We start from the raw sequence: 18,172 nt of genomic DNA, 5'->3' as shown, positions 1-18,172 counted from the left end.
AGACATGAAATGGCAGAAAGTCTTGTCAGCAGATTATTCCTTTCCCCAAGTACAATTGTCTGCTCCCCTACTCCGGTAAGTGGTATTCATAATGTTGTTAGGGGCATCTTTTCCTTCTTCTAAGCTTGAGAGGAGTCATATTTTAACAGATTGGTTTTATGTAACTACCTGTCTTTGTTCCTAGACTCTTTGTGATAAATCTTCATACATATATTATTTTGAAGGAGCTTTCTCTTTTTAGTTTAACAAGACCAGTGTCTCAGTAGCTTCACAAAGATACAAATTCACATTGCAAAAGTTTTATAAGCAAAACTGCCACACTGGATGAGATGGCAGGTCCTACTCATTTACTGTCTAGTCTCTGAAATGGTTAGCACCACGTCCTTCTAAAGAATATTTAAGAATGTAACATACTGAAGAATTAAGTATGCAAATGTGAAGTAAACTGAGAGTGCTTCTTAGGATTCAAAATCTTTCTTTCATATCTTAATTAGAGAAGTTAAAATATTTTTTTGAAACATTTAATTGACCAAAACTGCCAAGAACATGTAGTTCTTTAGGGAAGCAATCACTGAGTTATTTTAGATTTTTCAACATATTTAACAGTATCTAATGTGAGACTTCCTATTTACAGTGTTACAGCAAAAACTCTGGGTTTAATTACACTGGATTTCAAAATTGAATTCAGTCGCATTTTGCAAATGTTAGTTAACATTTATATAAAATAATAAATGCTGGAGAGATTTGACTTGCATCTTCTCTGCGGTAGATGTTCCATTGACTTGTGTGGTGGCCAGATAATCAGAAAGGAATATTTTTTCTTTTTGATACTCGAAAGACTCCATTTGCAGTGTTAAAATGAGTAGAGTAAATAATTTGACATTAGAAATACTTATATCACCTCTAAGCATACTTGTGGCCCATTTGCATTGCAAGTAAATACCTAAAATTATCAAACTTCAAAAATGAAAGAGAAACAACTGCCCATTATTTCTAAATGTATTAACATTATGTGCTTCAAGAATTATTTTCAAAGTTAAAATTCTTTTTATAAGCAGCTTAAACTCCCTATCTACTGATGAAATTCCATCACTGTGGTTATATAGTCTATTTGGCAATAAGTGAAGTTGCTGTCCAACCTTAAAATCTGTGAGACTATAATTATTCAAGATCCTGGAAAATTTTTTTTTTATTTATTTTTTTTAAATATAGGCAGTTTCTATTTCTTGCTAAATGCTAGGACTGCTTAATATGTCTTAAGTTTGGAAGTCTCAAAGTATTGCATTATATGGTTTGGATGCATTCCCTTTTGTCTTTAAGGGAAGTATTAAAGCTCCATTTTTTAACAAAAGCATCCCATTTGCCCTCTAAAAAGCTACATTATCTCCCTAGTTTTCACTCCCTTCATGTAGAGTTTTAGTATTTTTAGTTTATAACTTCAATTAATAACTTTATTTTAATTGAAGGTTTAAAAGTTAAGTTCAGTCAGTCTATACAAGCATAAAAATTACTCGTATTTTATATTAAATCTTTTCACTGTTTACTAGGATTTACTTTTTACAAGAGTTCTCTGTGAATGTTGGCATTTCAATGCTGACATCCTTTGTTACTGGGCTTGATGTTATCACATATCTAAATCTATCTTTTGTCAGAATACTTGTCAGTAACGGCTGAGAATGTCATTTGGATTTGGCATTTGGTTTTAAATTTGGGAAAGATGGTATAATTTAATGACTGGTCAGCACTTTTGGGAATCATGAGATTTTCAAACATGTTGTATCTGGTAGAAAACCCCTGAGGTACAGAATCCAGGAACTATGCTGTGACACATCTCCTGCCATCTATATGAAAAACATTGCATCAATTTTTCATCAACATACTTGTTGCATTTTCATGGTTATCCTTCTATGCATTTTATGGGTGATTTTAATAATCGGAAGATTTTTAATAATCTATGAAACCACTGAGTACCTAACCTTTTGTATTTACAACTGTGAAAACCATTTTGAAGATGCAGTGGAGCATTATGAAAAGACATCAGAGCAACCACTGGGCTGAAAGCTACCCCTGCCCTTGGCTGAGGGGTTTGCTTGTGAAGGCAGGACATGCTGTGAGTGACTCCTTCCAAGGGTGTGCCTCCAGCCCTGTTCCCAATGCTGTTTTCTTCCACGTCTCCTCCATTTTTTTCTCCAAATGTGCCTCTTTTTGTTTCTTTGTATATCCTCACCAACCTCTCACTCTGCTGTTTTGGTCAGTGTTTCAAGGTAGTACTGTGTTAGAAATAGTAGCTTGCACAGAATATTGTAAATTTAAATAGAAGCAGGCATACAAACTTTAAAAATATCCATTTTATTTCATTTTTATCCACAATGATACAAACAGAAGAGCTATGCTAGCTGTGTTGGAACAAATTAGTCAAAATGAAAATAAATGGAAATAAAAAAGGAGCTGTTCAGAAACGAAGTTTTCAGAATGGGATCAAATTATTTGTCCACTGACAGTTTGGTGGGCAACATTTAATGTCCACAGTTACATTAAAAACTGTGTCAGAACAGTATATATTCAGTTATACCAGACCATAATTTTCTGTAGTAATTACAGAGCAAACAGGAAACAAAGGTCCTGCTCTGCAGAGATTACAAGCTGAATTTAGATGCCACAAAATCAGCCATATCAGGAAAGTGCAGATTTTGGTGTACATTGTGTCCCTTCTCTTTTCCTTAAATGGATGCAATACATAAAGAACATATATTGGAACCTGCAGTTATTCTCACACAATCTAGTTAAGCATCCTGGAGTATGTTTGGCCTAGGGATTTTACTTTGGCTATCCTCAATATAAATTTGTTGTGCTTTTAGTTTTGCTTGAGTCAGGAATAAACCAATAATAAAAAGAATGTTTTACATAGCCCCAAAGGTCCTTTGCAAGTCCAACCTGAGTAAATACTGGCTTAGTCTGTGTGAGAGAGGTCCTAAGACTTTGGTGAGTGGTTGCACCAGCTGGTGGTTTCATCAAACCATCACTATGGTGACTTATGAAATGCTGTAGATAATTCAAAGAATTTAATGTTATCATTGTTTTCAGCACCAAAATGGTGACTCTGAGACTTTTCTGTCTGTGTTTAGTGGATAAAAATCTTTCAGCCTTTACCATAGTAAAAAGGAAGGGAAAGAGAAAAAGTATAAAAGTTCTGGAGATTAGCTGCTCAAATTTCATCTTTCTTATCAGCAGGCCTATTGAGTGACAGGTGAGAGAATGATTTGTCAGAGGACAATCCCAGCCAAGTATCAGCAAATAAAGGTTGATGTTGAGTAGTCTGATATGTGGTGAGAAAGTGGTGGCATCTGGGCTTGGTAAAACTTAGAGCTTAAAACAGAATATTTCAGGAAAAAAAAAAGTATTTTGTATATTTTAATTGGATGGGAACTTGTGTACTGTAGAGCAAACGCCTATGCTATGGAAATTTCTGCTGGAAGTGTCAGACTGTGTTTATGTCTGCTTTATCATCTCAAGTGTAGACATGAGTGGAGTATTTCAGATGAAGAGATGAAATAATATTGCAGAATATTCATTACATTTCCAGTATTATTAGTCTCTCTGAATTTCTGTACTTTTGAAACTTGGCACCTCACTGCACCATAATATTAGAATGGCAACAGTAATGGTTTAATCTGTTCATTGGATACCTTTTCTTTGCTCCATTTCATGGGTTTTCCTGAAAGCATAGTAAAAACCAGAACAGAACATATTTCAGTTTCAAAGGACCTAGAGTGACCATCTAGTCTGTCTGCCTGACCCCTTCAGGGCGGATCAAATGTTAAAGCATGTTGTCAGGGGTGTTGTCCAAATGTCTCTTAAATGCTGACAGACATGGGGCATCAAGCACCTCTTCAGAAAGCCTGTTCCACTATCTGACCCCCCTCTCAGTAAAGAAATGCTTCCTAATATTCAGTTCAAACCCATGCAGGGCGTTAGGTTCAAAGTTTGCTCAGTTTAAGCCATATCAGAATAGTGACTTTGAAGTGTGTTTGTCTAAAGTCAATTAAGTTCAGTCCACGTGGTGTCTCATCAATGTTTTGATCCGTGTTGGAGCACCATAGAGAACATGAACAAACAAGCACTGACATCTGATTAAAAGAAAACAAAACACCCCAAAGCAAACCCAACATCTCCTCAAACAAACAAGCAAACCCCCAACAGTAACAGGCAAGTTATCATGTCCTTCCTTTTCCCAATATTGGTGCAATTGACACATTATATAATTTTTCCTTTTATTAACTAAAAGATTGCACTAAAATGACAGATGTGATATGTTGTTGGTTTTTTTTTTAATTATTATTTATGTATCTATTTAGTTATTAAGAAACAAATACATGTGTATGTCATGCCAGGCTCCATAGCTTGGGACCCAGTTCATGTGACCTTGAGAACTAGTCCTTTAAATTAAGAATGGGGGAAAAAAAGTTCACTTTTTTTTTCTGACATACCCCTGTTCTTGCAGAGCTGTTTTCCTTTAAATGCTAACTACCAGTATTTTTATGATAGGACTCTCATTTTCTAGTCAGCAATTAGTTTTAAAAAATGGAGCAGTATAACTACACAGAGAATGCTCAAAATGTTTAAATGTATTGGAATTTTCAGAGGAAACATTTCTTTTCTTCTGCAATGTATATTACTTCCTTAATTGACTCTCTTGGATATTTACTTTGAAGTGCATAAGGTCATGTTAAGTGTGAAAATTAACTACTTCTTTGCTTTTTATTTTAACAAAGTTTAATTTAAGGATTTCAAGTGTTGGGTAGCTAAAACTGTCTTTCTCTGCGTGAAAAAGTGTGGATTAATCAGTATCAGACTGATAGCATCTTGTAGAGTATATAAAAAATAGGTGCAAGTGTGAGAGGGAAGACAGAATGGGATGTAAGTCCTTTGGAAATGTCAATCTGATGTAGAAGCAACAGCCACAAGGAATGAACTCACCTTTGGAAGTCTTTCAACATTAATGTAATTTAGCTAAAAGACTGTAATTTTAAACAATAATAAAAAAAGTTTCTTTTTGTCTTGGCCAAAAATAGAGTCTTTAGTTTACAGTCTCATGATATCTTTTCTTCTCTCAGGAAGATTACTGTAAGAGAATTATTTTATCCAAATCACCAGTAAAGTGCATAATCTATTGTGTAAATGTGACTTTCTTTTGAGTCTATAAGCTTCTGTCTGTGCTGGAATTTATATTCAGCTGTCCCTGAAAATATATCATGCAGGAAGCCCTATAATGGTATGTCACTGCATTATTGAGTTCTGCATCCACTTTTGGGGTCCCCAGTACAGGACAGATTGTTAAAGACCTGTTAAAGCAGGTGCAGAGGAGGCCATGAGGGCTGGACCATCTCTCCTAGAAATACAGGCTGAGAGAGTTGGGGTTGTTCAGCCTGGAGAAGAGAAGGCTCCAGAGACACTTCATTGCCACCTTTCAGTACTTAAAGGGAATCTTACAGGAAGGCTGGAGAGGGACTTTTTATGAAGGCAGGTAGTGATAGAACACGGGGAATGGCTTTACACTGAAAGAGGGCAGGGTTAGATTGGATATTAGGAAGAAATTCTTCATTGTGAGGGTGGTGAGGCACTGGAACAGGTTGCCCAGTAAATCTGTGGATGCCCCATCCCTGGAAGTGTTCAAGGCCAGATGGGATGGAACTTTGAACAATCTGGTCTATAGGAAGCTTTCCTGCCCATGACAGGGGGGTTGGATCTAGGTGGTCTTTAAAGGGCTCTTCCAAATGAAATAATTTTATGACTCTGTGATTATAAAACTGGTAAATTGAAATAAATTTATACAGTTGTCTATTTCTGTTGCGAAATAACAAAAAATATTGAGTTAGTTCAGATGTACTGTTAACTCAGTATAAAATGCCTGAAATGTATGCTTACAGTTGAATCTAGAAATCTTTTTTAAAAAAGCACTTTTATTTCTTTGTTTTTAAATCAATTCTTGCTCATTTGGAAGTTTTCTTTGCTTTCAACAACAAAAGTCAAAGCTGGGGTGGTTTTTGATTTTGCCCATTGTTGTTTTGGTTTTTTTCCTGATGCATGCATGCATGGCTTTTTTTGATTGATCCACTGAGCTAAACTCAGCATTATTGCCAGCTTTCTATGACTGTTGAATGGTAATGAAGGCCCAGAGTCATCTCCCAGCTGACCTCCAGTGAGAGGCACGTGCTGTGGAGGTGCAGCAGTCGAATCACTGTGCAGATTTGGCACTGTCACAAGAGGCACAGCAAAAGATCCACCATAGTCTGTGCTTGTAATTCCCGATCAAGGAATACTGTCGAGAGCAATTGTAGCTCATCAGATGGTCTGAGAGTTAAGAGCAACAACAAATAAGAGCTGCTTTCTGACCATTGCACAAGTTCACCCTTGCTGATGCAGCTTAATGAGTAAGTGTAACAGTGGTAAGGATTTGGACCTTGAGAGTTACAGAAAACAAAAGTTTAGCTTTTAGATCATATAATATTTAATATCAGATAACAGAAGGAAGAGATTGCTGTTTATCTACTGTAAAAAGAATCAAAGCTTTATGGCTTTTTGGGGAGTGGAGGTTATCCTGAGGAAGTTATTTTGTTTCTCGAGGAAGAAAAGAGCAGTATAAACAGTCTGCAAAACCTTGCTTCACTAACTTGGAACATGATAGTTGAATTCCTAAGTCTATTTTCACTTCCTAGCTGTTTTGGTACTCTTAAGATTGCCCAATGTCTTGCTCCTACAGTCAGAGCTGAATTCATTAAATCAAAACGAAAGCAAATCAGTGCACAGAATACCAAATGCAGATATATTTGAAAAGCAAGTCTCAGCCTAAACTCAGTAGGAGTTAGTTGGCTGATGACGTTAAAAATACGCAGTGTAAACATGAATGTATGATAGCAACACAAAGTTATGTGCTACTAAGAATTCTGAAATTCATTGCCTATATGCTTCATTAGGTAGGTAATGAATTTCACACATATCAGGACTTAAACTATGAGACTTACCATTATGTTTTTGCATCAGTAAGTATGTAAGTCTATGAAAGAATTAGTATATGAAAGCTGATGTACTTTAATAATGCTAAGGACATTCTTGATTATGTTCAGAGAAAGTAGAATACAATTTCACTAACTTAATATCCCATGTTTAAATACAGGCACAGACGAGTAATTTCTTCTAAAAAAAATTCTTAAGTATTCTGTAGATAGATTGATTACTACAAAATCTATCATCCATGACCAGAAATTAGATATATAATTATAAATTATTTTCCTTTTAATAGCTTAAGTAACCAAAATCCTAGGGAAAAAATATTAACAGACATTTGGACAAAGATAAATACTAAAATACCTACTTTCTTCTAATTAATCCTTACAATGCTAATACAATGCCAAGAAAACTTCTATTAGGTTGTTTGAAAACTTTTCTATAAATTTTTAACTGAAACAATTGGATTACCTACATATTCATTCATCTAGTTAATCAGATTAGTCTTAATCCTGTGGCTTCAGTTTGGGTACTTTCTATTAGTCTAAATATCATTTCGAAATCTAATGTAAGTCTTCATAATTATATTATGAATATTTAAGAAAGTAGCTAAATTCAATAATGCAGTACATATTTTCTACATACAACAAAGGAAATTGGATCAATCAAACATTTTGAAAGATGATTAAGTGATTCCAGCAAGGAAACCCTCTGTTTTTTCAGTTAGTATGATGTTACTGTGAAGTTATTTTTTTATATCCTGCAAATGTGAGAGTCTGTGCAGAAAAAAATTGTTAACTTCTAGTGGCATGTCCATATGCCTCCTGGGGTCATGGAAGAGTCACTACTGATTCCATCTTGCCTGATCAGTGGGACTGACTGCTGGTCCATTTCCCCGTAAATATTCTGCTCTACTTCTTAAGGCTCTGATGGCAAGAGAGAGGTGCCTGATCATTCTCTAATCTGTCCCTCTCCCTAGTCAACACTTTATGTATATGCAGATACATATATTTGTTTCTGTAGGTTTCTAGCAAAATTACACTTAGGTTTGTTACCTATTTCATACTAAATCCTAAAGAATCTTACTTCTCTTTAGCGTGTTTATTTCTCACATCAGAATTTTACAGATTGTGCAACATTTTAAAGTGCAAAGTAAATGCTCTTTCACCTTTCTCATTAGTGAAAAAAATAAACAAGAACACTTCATTTGAGAGGTGATAAGTGTTACATACATAAATACTTCTTTGAAAACTTGACAAACTAGTGAATGCCTTCTGAAGGACCTGCTTTTCAAATAATAAGCTCTTGCATGCCCTTCTCAGTGCTCAGTCACGGAAGTTGCTTTTTCCTTGGTGTAAGAAACTGATTTCTTTAGATGTGCTACCAGCTTAGTCTGGTCTCTAACTCCCACTCTCTCTAGCAAGGTAAAAAGCATGCTTAAGAGTGTTGAAGAATTACTCATTCGGTGCTTAGCGGAAACCACTTGACAGTTTTCAGTTCAATCTGTTTGATCTGACACTTCTAAAAGAACAGAGTGACCTTCATTAGTGTGATCATATGGAAATGATTTTTAGATAAAAGAAAATAAGCTCTATCCTAGTGAAATAAAACAAAAGTACATTAGACTTGCAATAGTTGGAAATAATAACCCCCAAAAGTATCAAACTACAAAATGAGATTACTGACTGCTTGTGTTTAAAGAAAAAACAGACACATTTAAATCTGTTGAAATCTCTTATTGCCTGTCTTTCTTAGCCTCTAAGAAACCAAGAAAGGCAAGATTCTTCCCCTTGGGGCTCTCATGCATTTTCATTGCTCTTCATCTCCCCTAAAAGACAACTAACGGCTGGTTTCCCTTGTAATACCTTTTTTCTGTTCTTAAAAACTGTAATATTGCACAATAGTATAGAAGATTGCAGTTCCCTCCTTCTTCCCAGGAATTATTCATTCTGTTTACATTCAGCTTAGTTTGTGTACATACTTTCTGTTTTGCCTGATTTTTTGTAAGGTATAGGCTTCATAAAAGAATCTGTCATTTGGCATTATGAAATATATAGGATAAGGAATAATTTATAATATATTAATGGTGCATAAAAGCTACATCTGACATCTTACCGGCATGAATGGCAGACTTCACATTAGGCTAGATATTCTGTGTTGCCACCCCACCATTAATTTGGGGTGTAATGTCTAAATCCTCTCACCACTTTACTAAGGGACCATCTAAGGGACCTATGAAACGTCTTAGATGACACATTATTACTGGTTTCCTATATATATTATATACATTAAAGAGTTGCCATAACTTTCTAAGGTCATTATTTAAGAAGTATGACTTTTATAAGCCATTGAAAAAGGTTAAGAGAAATATTGCTTTACAAGGAAAGATAAAGGACTGCTGAAACATAAATTACTACCCGAGTAGGCTGGCTCCAACTGTTCTCTACTGTATAGTGTCCCATCCAGCTCCATAATGATTGCCTACAGGCAGCAACTTAGTGGATGTTATAACTGTTCCTGCAACTCCTTAAGTAGTTCAGCAATTAAAAAAGAAATGTTTCAAACTTATCCTCTCTTGACTCTGCATCTACTATCCAAATGTTCTCCCTAGGCCAGTCTCTCGCAGATGTACAGATTGTTCATAAGAACAGAGACAGCATCCTTTTGTCAAGGGATGTTGTATGATAGGCTTTATCAAAGTTATTACTCTTTGAAGAATAAGACTCAAGTCAGACACCTCCTGTTGTGGAAGGCAGCAGAAAAGAAAGTAGAGCATTTAAAAAAAAAAAAATTGACAAATGGAGAACTTTAACTGAAACCTTTCCCAGTTCAAAAAAACCCAACAAAGTTAGTTTGGCTAATTTGCTTAGAAAAATACAATAATAAAAAGCAAGGTAACCACAAGATAAGACAAAGTTTAAGTGGTATTTTGGCTGTGATTCCACTTATGTGGTTTACAGAAGACTGAGCCAAAATTAAAAAGCATCAGAAAGTCTTTCATGCAGTGCGTGGTTGATGTGATTCCTGAACAGTCTTGTAGCCCTATAATAGCATCACTTTTTCTTCTTAATTTTTTTATCCTTAATATGTGGGAAGATATACTGAATAGTGGTAGAAAGGAAAAAGTGTAAAAAAGGGTGCAGTAATGTATAATGTCTCTGTTTAAATCCATATTTTCTAGTTTCTCCATTGTACCTCTCAGAAAACCTGCTGACTGTTTAGTTAAGACACACTTAAAATTTTGCGGACTGGAAAAAACTGGTGTTCTGTACAGCCACAAAAGTTTAACTAAACTAAATTTTATATGGATAAATGTGTAGAATAGTGAAAAGCATATGAGGTAAGATGAAATACATAGCAATTAACTTTCCAGAACATTCAAAGGAAAGTATGTTATGGGGCTGCAACTGCAAAAGAAATTAATCCAGCCTGAAAATCAGTGCATCAGCAGCTCTGGTAACATGAATTATTACTTTCTATAATTCTGCTCTTCTGCAGCAGGACAGATTGTATTAGTCCTTTTCATCTTCAAATCTATGAAACTACAGTGAAATGATTACTTTTATAGGAAAATGTCAATATATTGACATTTGCTTTTGAAAAGCATTCTCCCACAGAGCAAAATGAGTGCAGTTTAGGTAATTTGTTGGACAAGGAAAGTAGAGGCTTTCTGCCTCAAAATTCTTTTGCTATTCACTTACTTGTTCACTTTTTTGGAGTCTGTACTAGATTCAATGGACTTACTAAAATGGCATGAAATGAATCCTTTTTTCATCTTTGCATAGGCTAAATATAACTTCTAGTAACATGAACGTTATTCCTTCTGTGACTGAAAGCTTCTTCTCAGACTCCTTTTCTGTTGTTTCCACTGTGGTTATATTATAAACAGCAGAAAGTAAACCCTCTCAGTGAAGTTATATTTGTCTTATCAATGATATGAACACTTAACAAAGAAAAAGAGATTAATTTTTGTTTGTTTCTCTATTATACCTAAAGTATGAAAAAACCTATTAAATTGTTAATAAACAAAACTGAATCTTAAGGCAGCAGTCTCCTTCAGTAAGAATGTTCTTTCCTCCATATACTAATGTAATGATAACCGGATTGAAGAATAGACATTGTGTTTGATTACTTTAGATGCTGTTTTCTGCTTTGTTGTTGCTTCTAATAATTTACCAACTCAGTGGTCAGTTCAGCAGAATTTCTTTTGACTGCCTTATTATATAATCACTATTTAACAGCTGGGGAAGAGAAGAGATAGAAAACAAAAGAAATTGAATAGCAACCTTGAAATTACATACTGGTAGAATCTCATCATGCCCTAAATTACTCATTTGAGAGAGTTCAGTGTTGAACTGGGACGGGTTGGAGCCATGCTGGGACACTTACCGGTAAGGGAGTGCAAAACTTTTGTAAGTAAAGTACAATGAAGAATTTTGCCTGGAGCCCTGTGATTTGGAAATGGGTGGGGTTTGGTCTTCACTTCAGGAACTAACCTGTAGTACCCAGGTGGGTGTCGGCCTCTTCTCCCAGGCAACCAGCAGTAGGACAAGAGGGCACAATCTTAAGCTGTGCCAGGGGAAGTTTAGGTTGGCTATTAGGAAGAAATTTTTTACAGAGAGAGTAATCAGACATTGGAATGGGCTGCCCAGGGAAGTGGTGGATTCACTATCCCTGGAGATTTTTAAGATGAGACTGGATGTGGCACTTAGTACCATGGTCTGGTAACCATGGCAGTGTCGAATCAAGGGTTGGACTTGATGATCTCGGAGGTCTTTTCCAGCCTGGTTGATTCTCTGATTCTCTGATTCTCTGATTCTATGATATATTTGTGTTCCTGACACTCAGTTTAGATTTGTAAATTGTCAAATACTTTTGTGGTTTTATATTTATATAAAACTAGTAATTGACCACATGGATTGATACATTATTTCTTTTCATGAAGTCTGTAAAGAAAATGTTGTCCTGCTTTTTCCAGCTTGCCCCTTCACAGATTGATTGGTAAATAATTTCTATACTGAATAATTAAGAATCCTCTAGAGATAATTTGAAATACTGATTCTTACTATAAAGATGTTGTGCTGTTGCCAAATTTAGGGCGAGGGAAGAAAGGAAGAAAAATGGATACAAAAAGGACATGCTGCACTAAAAATTATGACACTAGGCTTTGAAATGTAGAAGGTACAGGACTTAGCTGTAATGAACAATGTCAACTGAGGTGCTTCAGAAACCACTGAACTAGGGGGAAAAAGGCTTTTGTCATCATTACTAATTATTTAAAATTCCTATGCTTCAGTGGTATTAACATTACACATGGAGCCACGTTTGTTCTGTCTATCTAGGTGTTTCCAATGTGTCATCACAGTATGTAGGTGCAATGATACATAAAAGGTAAAGATCAAAGTCTGATCTCAGTAATATGCTTTTACAATGGAGAGTGCAGTAAGGACAATTACATTGCTTCTTCCTGGAAAAAATTACTTTTTAAAAACATATTAAATGTTCTTAACTTTCAGCGTATTTTGTCATCCTTGCAATAGCTTTTTGTCTGCTTTTGTTTTTTTTTTTTTAACTTAATGAGGACCTTTATTTATTGAGGTCCTTAAATTCAAGGTAGGAAATAGCGATAACATTTTTTTAGTTCTTCTTAACTTGGGTAAATCCATTTCTTGAACAATTCCTTCACCTGTCATAGATTCTTCTATTTTTCTGGGTTTATAACTCCTTTTCCTATTTCTAAGATTGTCTTCCTCATTCCAGGTAAAGATGATCAAACTTCAGAAGAAATTAATTTTCTTTATGTTGAATCCCTGTCATGGTTTAACCCCAGCCAGCACCTGCACCCCATGCTGCTGCCCACTCCCTCCCCCACCGGTGATATCAGAGGGAGAATCAGAAGACCAAAAGCTAGAAAACTTGTGGGTTTAGATAAAGACAGTTGAGTGGGAAAAGCTAAAACCACACACACAAGCAAAGCAAAACAAGGAATTCACTTCTTCCCATGGGCAGGCAGGTGTTCAGCCATCTCCAGGAGAGAACAGCCCCATCACATGCAACAGTTACCAGGGAAGAAAAACACCATCACTCCAAACATCCACCTTCCTCCTTCTTCCCCAAGCACTTTATATACTGAGCATGATGGCCTATGGTCTGGAATATCCCTTCAGTCAGTTGGAGTCACCTGTTCCAGCAGTTCTCTTCCCAACCTCCCATGCACCCCAGTCTCCTCACCGGCATGGCAGCATAAAGAGCAGAAGAAGCCTTGTCCCCGTGTAAGCCCTGCTCAGCAATAACAAAAATACCTCCAGATTATCAACCCTGTGTTCAGCACAAATCCAAAACACAGTCCCATACAGCCACTGTGAAGAAAATTGTCTAACCCAACCGAAGCCAGCACAATCCCATATGTACATTGTAACCTTAAGGATTTTATAAAGCCTTGACAGCAGAAGTAGCCCTTCTAAGGCTGTGTTCAGAGTGTTAGCCTGAAAGAACTTTGTATTGAGATTCCTCACTGCTATCTTACAAAACACTCTTAAATATGTTGATAAACCTATTCCTGTTAGTACCCAGTCAGAGAAAGCCTTCTGTAGGTTCCAGTGCCCTTGCACAAAATCCCTGTGGTGTTCAGAATACTTTAAAAATTGTCTTCTACTGTCCAACATTATTTAATAGCAATTCTCTGACCCTTCTCTTCTGCAGTCATTAGATGCAGGTGAGGGGTTCATGAATTGCTGTGAACAGTTCTAACACAATATACACTCAAATTGGATTTTCCAAACTTTTGTGTTTGGCATGAAACTATGAGTGGCATTCACCTTTCTTTATGTGGGAAACATCCCACTAAAAAGGGAACATGAACAAAATACATCCTTAAGAGACACTGATTTACACTGTGGTTTTTATTTTGGAAACAAACCTCATATTTTAAGCAACATATAGAGCCTTGATTGTTTGTTTTTTTTAATTCAAAAACAGATCAATAGTCCACGTTCAAATGGAAGCATCGTTTAGAAATTGTAAACGTATATAATGAAGAGATTTTTATGGTTACATTAAACTAAATTATAATGTCATCATTATAAATTATTTCTACATATCTTGTCTGAAATACTACTGCACTCTTTGGTATATTCTAGCTTAGAAAGGCCAGATTAAGTATGTAGATATCATGGTGTGTTTAGCCATAAGTATGTAGATATCATAGTGTGTTTAGCCACAAGTGAAGCACTTTGTTAAGTGGGTTTGGTCACTCACTGGTTCAAGAAAAGATTTTAAATTTGGGGGGGGGTGTTGTTTGTTTGTTTTTCTTTGTTTTGTTTTTGTTTTGTTGTTTTTTAGATTACTTACTAACTTCCTGAACTCTTCATTCCAGTCTATAATATAAAGCAAATGTATTATGCGTGTTATTTTTTTGAGGGAGATCAGCCAAGTATTTTCCCAAAGAAATGTTTATCATAGATTTAGAGCTTGTGTATTCATAGTCACTTGTGTAAATGGGCTCCTAAGGTGTCCTGAATATGGTTTTCAATATGCAGCTGTGTTCTCCTCTTGAGTGGAAGAACTGGTCATCATGGAATCCCAGGACTGTGGTATCTAATAAAAAATTCAGACTTGTTGGAAAAAGCACAGTACCTTGAGGAGAGCTGCTAATATGTCTTACTTAGATACAAACCTCATGAGACATTATGGAACCATTATGTCTACAAATATTTTGATATTTGGTGGTAGGAAATATCAGCATTTGTTATTAAAACTAGCTATTCTGAAAAATTAATATAATTGTAGACCCAGTTTTCTTTTGAAGCAGTTCTGCAACAGAGTTTTCATTCATTCCTCTCCCCTGCCTCCCCCCCCAAAAAAGCCACCAAACCCCCACCACACCAACAAAGAAACTTATCATGAAACAAAAATAGGTGGGATTTTTGTAGGGTTTTTTTGTGGACAGCTGACATAAACACGCTCTTATGCTTCTGTCAGAAGTGTACCAAAATATTGAGTTTACCAGGAATCAAAAGATAATGCTGAATGACTCTAAGGGCGAAGGAGCTCAAGTAGCGATTTGCAAGAATTAGATGGCAGCTGTTTTCCATATGCCAGTGTCACTGCAGAAAGTGTTTGGGCAGTCTTTGTTCCCTAAACCTCCAGCACAATCCTTGAGCCACACTCCTTAGTCACATCGGGGAGATTTTGCTCAAGAGTTCTCTTCTGTTATTCACCCTTCCTGTAGACCACAACCTCTTTGTTGTTTCAATTATACCCTAAAGTTTTCATCAGAAACCCTCGCCCAGAGAGGGCGCAGAAGTGAGTTGTTGTGTGACAGGAGTATACAGCTTCCTAAAATGAGGGGTTAGATTTGCTTCAGATTAAGTATTTGGGCCTTAGGCTATTTTTGCTGTGCTCTGACTGTGCTTTATGTTTTCCAGCTCTGTTTCTTCAGTTCCTTTTGCTTTTCCTTTGACTTAAACATGCTGCTATGTGTGCTTACTCACAGTTTTTCTCCCTAGGCTTGAGCAGGGGATGCTGAAAGGTTTTCTTCTCTCTCTCTAAACCTCAGCTGAGTCCATGGAAAGATCTTTATCCCTTCTTCTGGAAGAAGGAAGAGCACTGATAGGTAGAAGTCTCTTTTCCCTGCTGAAGCATTTCTCATTCAGATCTTTAGACTGCACCATTCTGGAATCAGCCTTGCAGTGAGAGATGCAGTATTGGAACAACCACTTTCAATTGCCTTCTGAGTACTCTAGAAATCACTGTTCCCCTCCCTAGAAGGCCTATGAATTTTCCATATAGTGAGGCAGTCTTCAAGAAAATATCAAAAATGTAGTTTGTGCTGACTAACCTCAGGGAATTAAATATATATAAAAAATGCCTATTTCTTCATGCAGTGCACAGATTTTATTGTTTCTGGAGTTTTGCGGTTTTGTTTATATTTTGTTAAACAGTTTCAACTGCTTGGAAAACTAGGTCTCTTGGTGTTTTTTGTGGTACTATGGATGAGGCTGATGCTGGATCCTAGCCAATGCTTATTATCAGTGATTTTAGTGATTCTTAAGTTTTCACAAGTCACATTTCTTTCAAATAGAAGATAAAGCTAATTGTTATTTTATAATTACATGAACATGCGAGAAATTTTTTTAGCCTTTGCATTTTGTTAGCATTTGCCTTAATGAAATAAGAAAGTATAGCCATTAATTGTATCTTACAGTAAATCTTTAACTAATATTACTGATGTCCCTAAAGGACTTGTTCTTCAGAAAATCTTAAACCTTGTGTTGGTCTGGTAAGAATAAAGGACTGTTGCTGATACTTTTTCTCAAATATGATCCGATTTCATAATGCTTTTTGCGGCATAAACCTGTCACTTCTGGCTGCACATGCATTGAAACACATGCTGTGTACCATAGTGTCATACTGTGTGACCCAGAACAGTTTATCTGTTCTTTTTTGTTAAACTAAACTTAGATGCAATTGCAGCTTAAAAGTACAGGAGCTCTCCAATATGGTGAGTTATAGAAAGAACCGAATGTTATTTTTAACTCCCTTTAGGGGGGAAAAAAAAAGATTTTAAGTGATTCAGCTTTTGTTTTTTATTTTGTGTTTCACCAGTTGAAAAGATACAGAGCCAGTGGGATGAAGTGCATGGATACCTTCAAGGCCGGAGACAGCAGCTTCATGAGATGTTAAAGGATTCAACACAGTGGCTAGAAGCTAAGCAAGAAGCTGAGCAGGTTCTTGAACAAGCAAAAGCTAAGCTTGAGTCATGGAAAGAAATTTCCTACACCGTGGAAGCTCTGAAAAAGCAGAACACTGAGCTTAAGGTCACTACTGACTATTAAAATATTTCCATTTGAGTTAATTAGATCATTAAAGAAATGTCCTCTAACTGTTGTCCTCTAACCATGGACAGTGCACATTGAGAACAATCTTCCACAACAAATTAGAAAGAAATTAATCTACAAAGTCTAAAATATGTGTCACATAATCCTTGAACATGAAATTGGTCTTATCAGTCATAACAAATAGCTGGCTAATCTTTCAGGATGAATACCTACCTCTTCAACACAAGTATTTCTTGTCTCGTCTGTTCAACAGCCCCAGCTGCACTGGTGCTGCAGACTGGGAAATCCTGTACTATTGGTATGGGTGTCTGCACTCTTAATGGAGCTGTAAAGGTTGTCTGGAAGTAGTTCAGAAAAAGAGGGAAAAAAACCCCAACTGTAACAAACTATATGGAGATATTTTGACAATCAAGCATTTTATATTTGCCACAGGATAATCTCCCTGGGCTCAGCCTTGGCAGGGTTATTAACTGAAAAAAACCTGAATTGGCTACTCTTGTGATTTTAGCACACATGTTGCCACATGGTAGGTGCTAAAACATGTGCCTCAGTTAACTTAGCTGAGCTATACCTCAAGTAGCAATGCAAATATTCTCTTTTGCATCAATTTTTAAGTTTCTTGTACTGGAAACAGTCATACTTTGGTGACATTCTCCATGAATAAATTTTGAGAACAACTGTTTAAGATTAATATCTCATTTTCTAGTTGGGGAAAACCAAGATTGAAACCAACCAATCGATCAGCCTTTTAAAGCGAGTCCCACCTTCATGGGAGAATAGTTACACAACTATTTTCTGATATGTTCTCCTCTGCTGCACATCAGATTTTTGTGGGTTTTCCCTAACTCTTGCTACTGAACTACTTGGTTAAAGTTTGTGGACTTAAAACAGTCTTATTTACGCAGCTCAATAATAATGAACTACTGTGAATAGTGGGGTGAGGTCTTCATCACCTAGTTTTGCTGCTGGAGAAAGTATACGTATAACTTCATGATTGGTCTTCATCAGTTAGTTATTACCTTCCTGATAGAAGTAGATACAAAATCTATTGGGTTTTTTGCCTTTTTTTTTTTTTTTGCTTGCCCGTAAGAAGCATAAAAATATTCATCAGCGCATTCTTTTAGGGCTGAGATGTGGTTAAGATTTCTCATTTAAGATTGTACCATAAGGGTCATTTCTTGGGAAGGGTGGATTATGGTAAACAAGGGCAATCACCCACTAATGTATTGGAAAGAGTTATAGATCATGTACACCGCTGTCATTCAGCATAGAGGACTCCTATTTATCACTGTCTTCCTGCAGAGATAGAGTCCTGGCCTATGCCCAGT

General features: G+C 36.2%; 1 protein-coding gene across 12 annotated transcripts in view; it reads left to right on the top strand.

Annotated features, from left to right (window-relative positions):
- Positions 1 to 18,172, top strand: part of DMD (dystrophin) — a 1,013,774-nt gene that overhangs the window by 719,025 nt on the left and 276,577 nt on the right. For all 12 annotated transcript variants that reach the window (XM_027688940.1, XM_027688937.1, XM_027688948.1 and 9 more), the window contains one exon: positions 16,612 to 16,823. In XM_027688940.1, coding sequence (XP_027544741.1) covers positions 16,612 to 16,823 — 212 coding nt within the window. The remainder of the gene's footprint in view (positions 1 to 16,611; positions 16,824 to 18,172) is intronic.

The sequence above is a fragment of the Neopelma chrysocephalum genome, unplaced genomic scaffold (assembly GCF_003984885.1).
Source record: "Neopelma chrysocephalum unplaced genomic scaffold, ASM398488v2 Primary Assembly neopelma1_76, whole genome shotgun sequence".
In the NCBI taxonomy this organism is placed as follows: domain Eukaryota; kingdom Metazoa; phylum Chordata; class Aves; order Passeriformes; family Pipridae; genus Neopelma; species Neopelma chrysocephalum.
The sequence above is the reverse complement of the archived record's forward strand: the minus strand, read 5'-3'. Positions and strand labels throughout refer to the sequence as shown.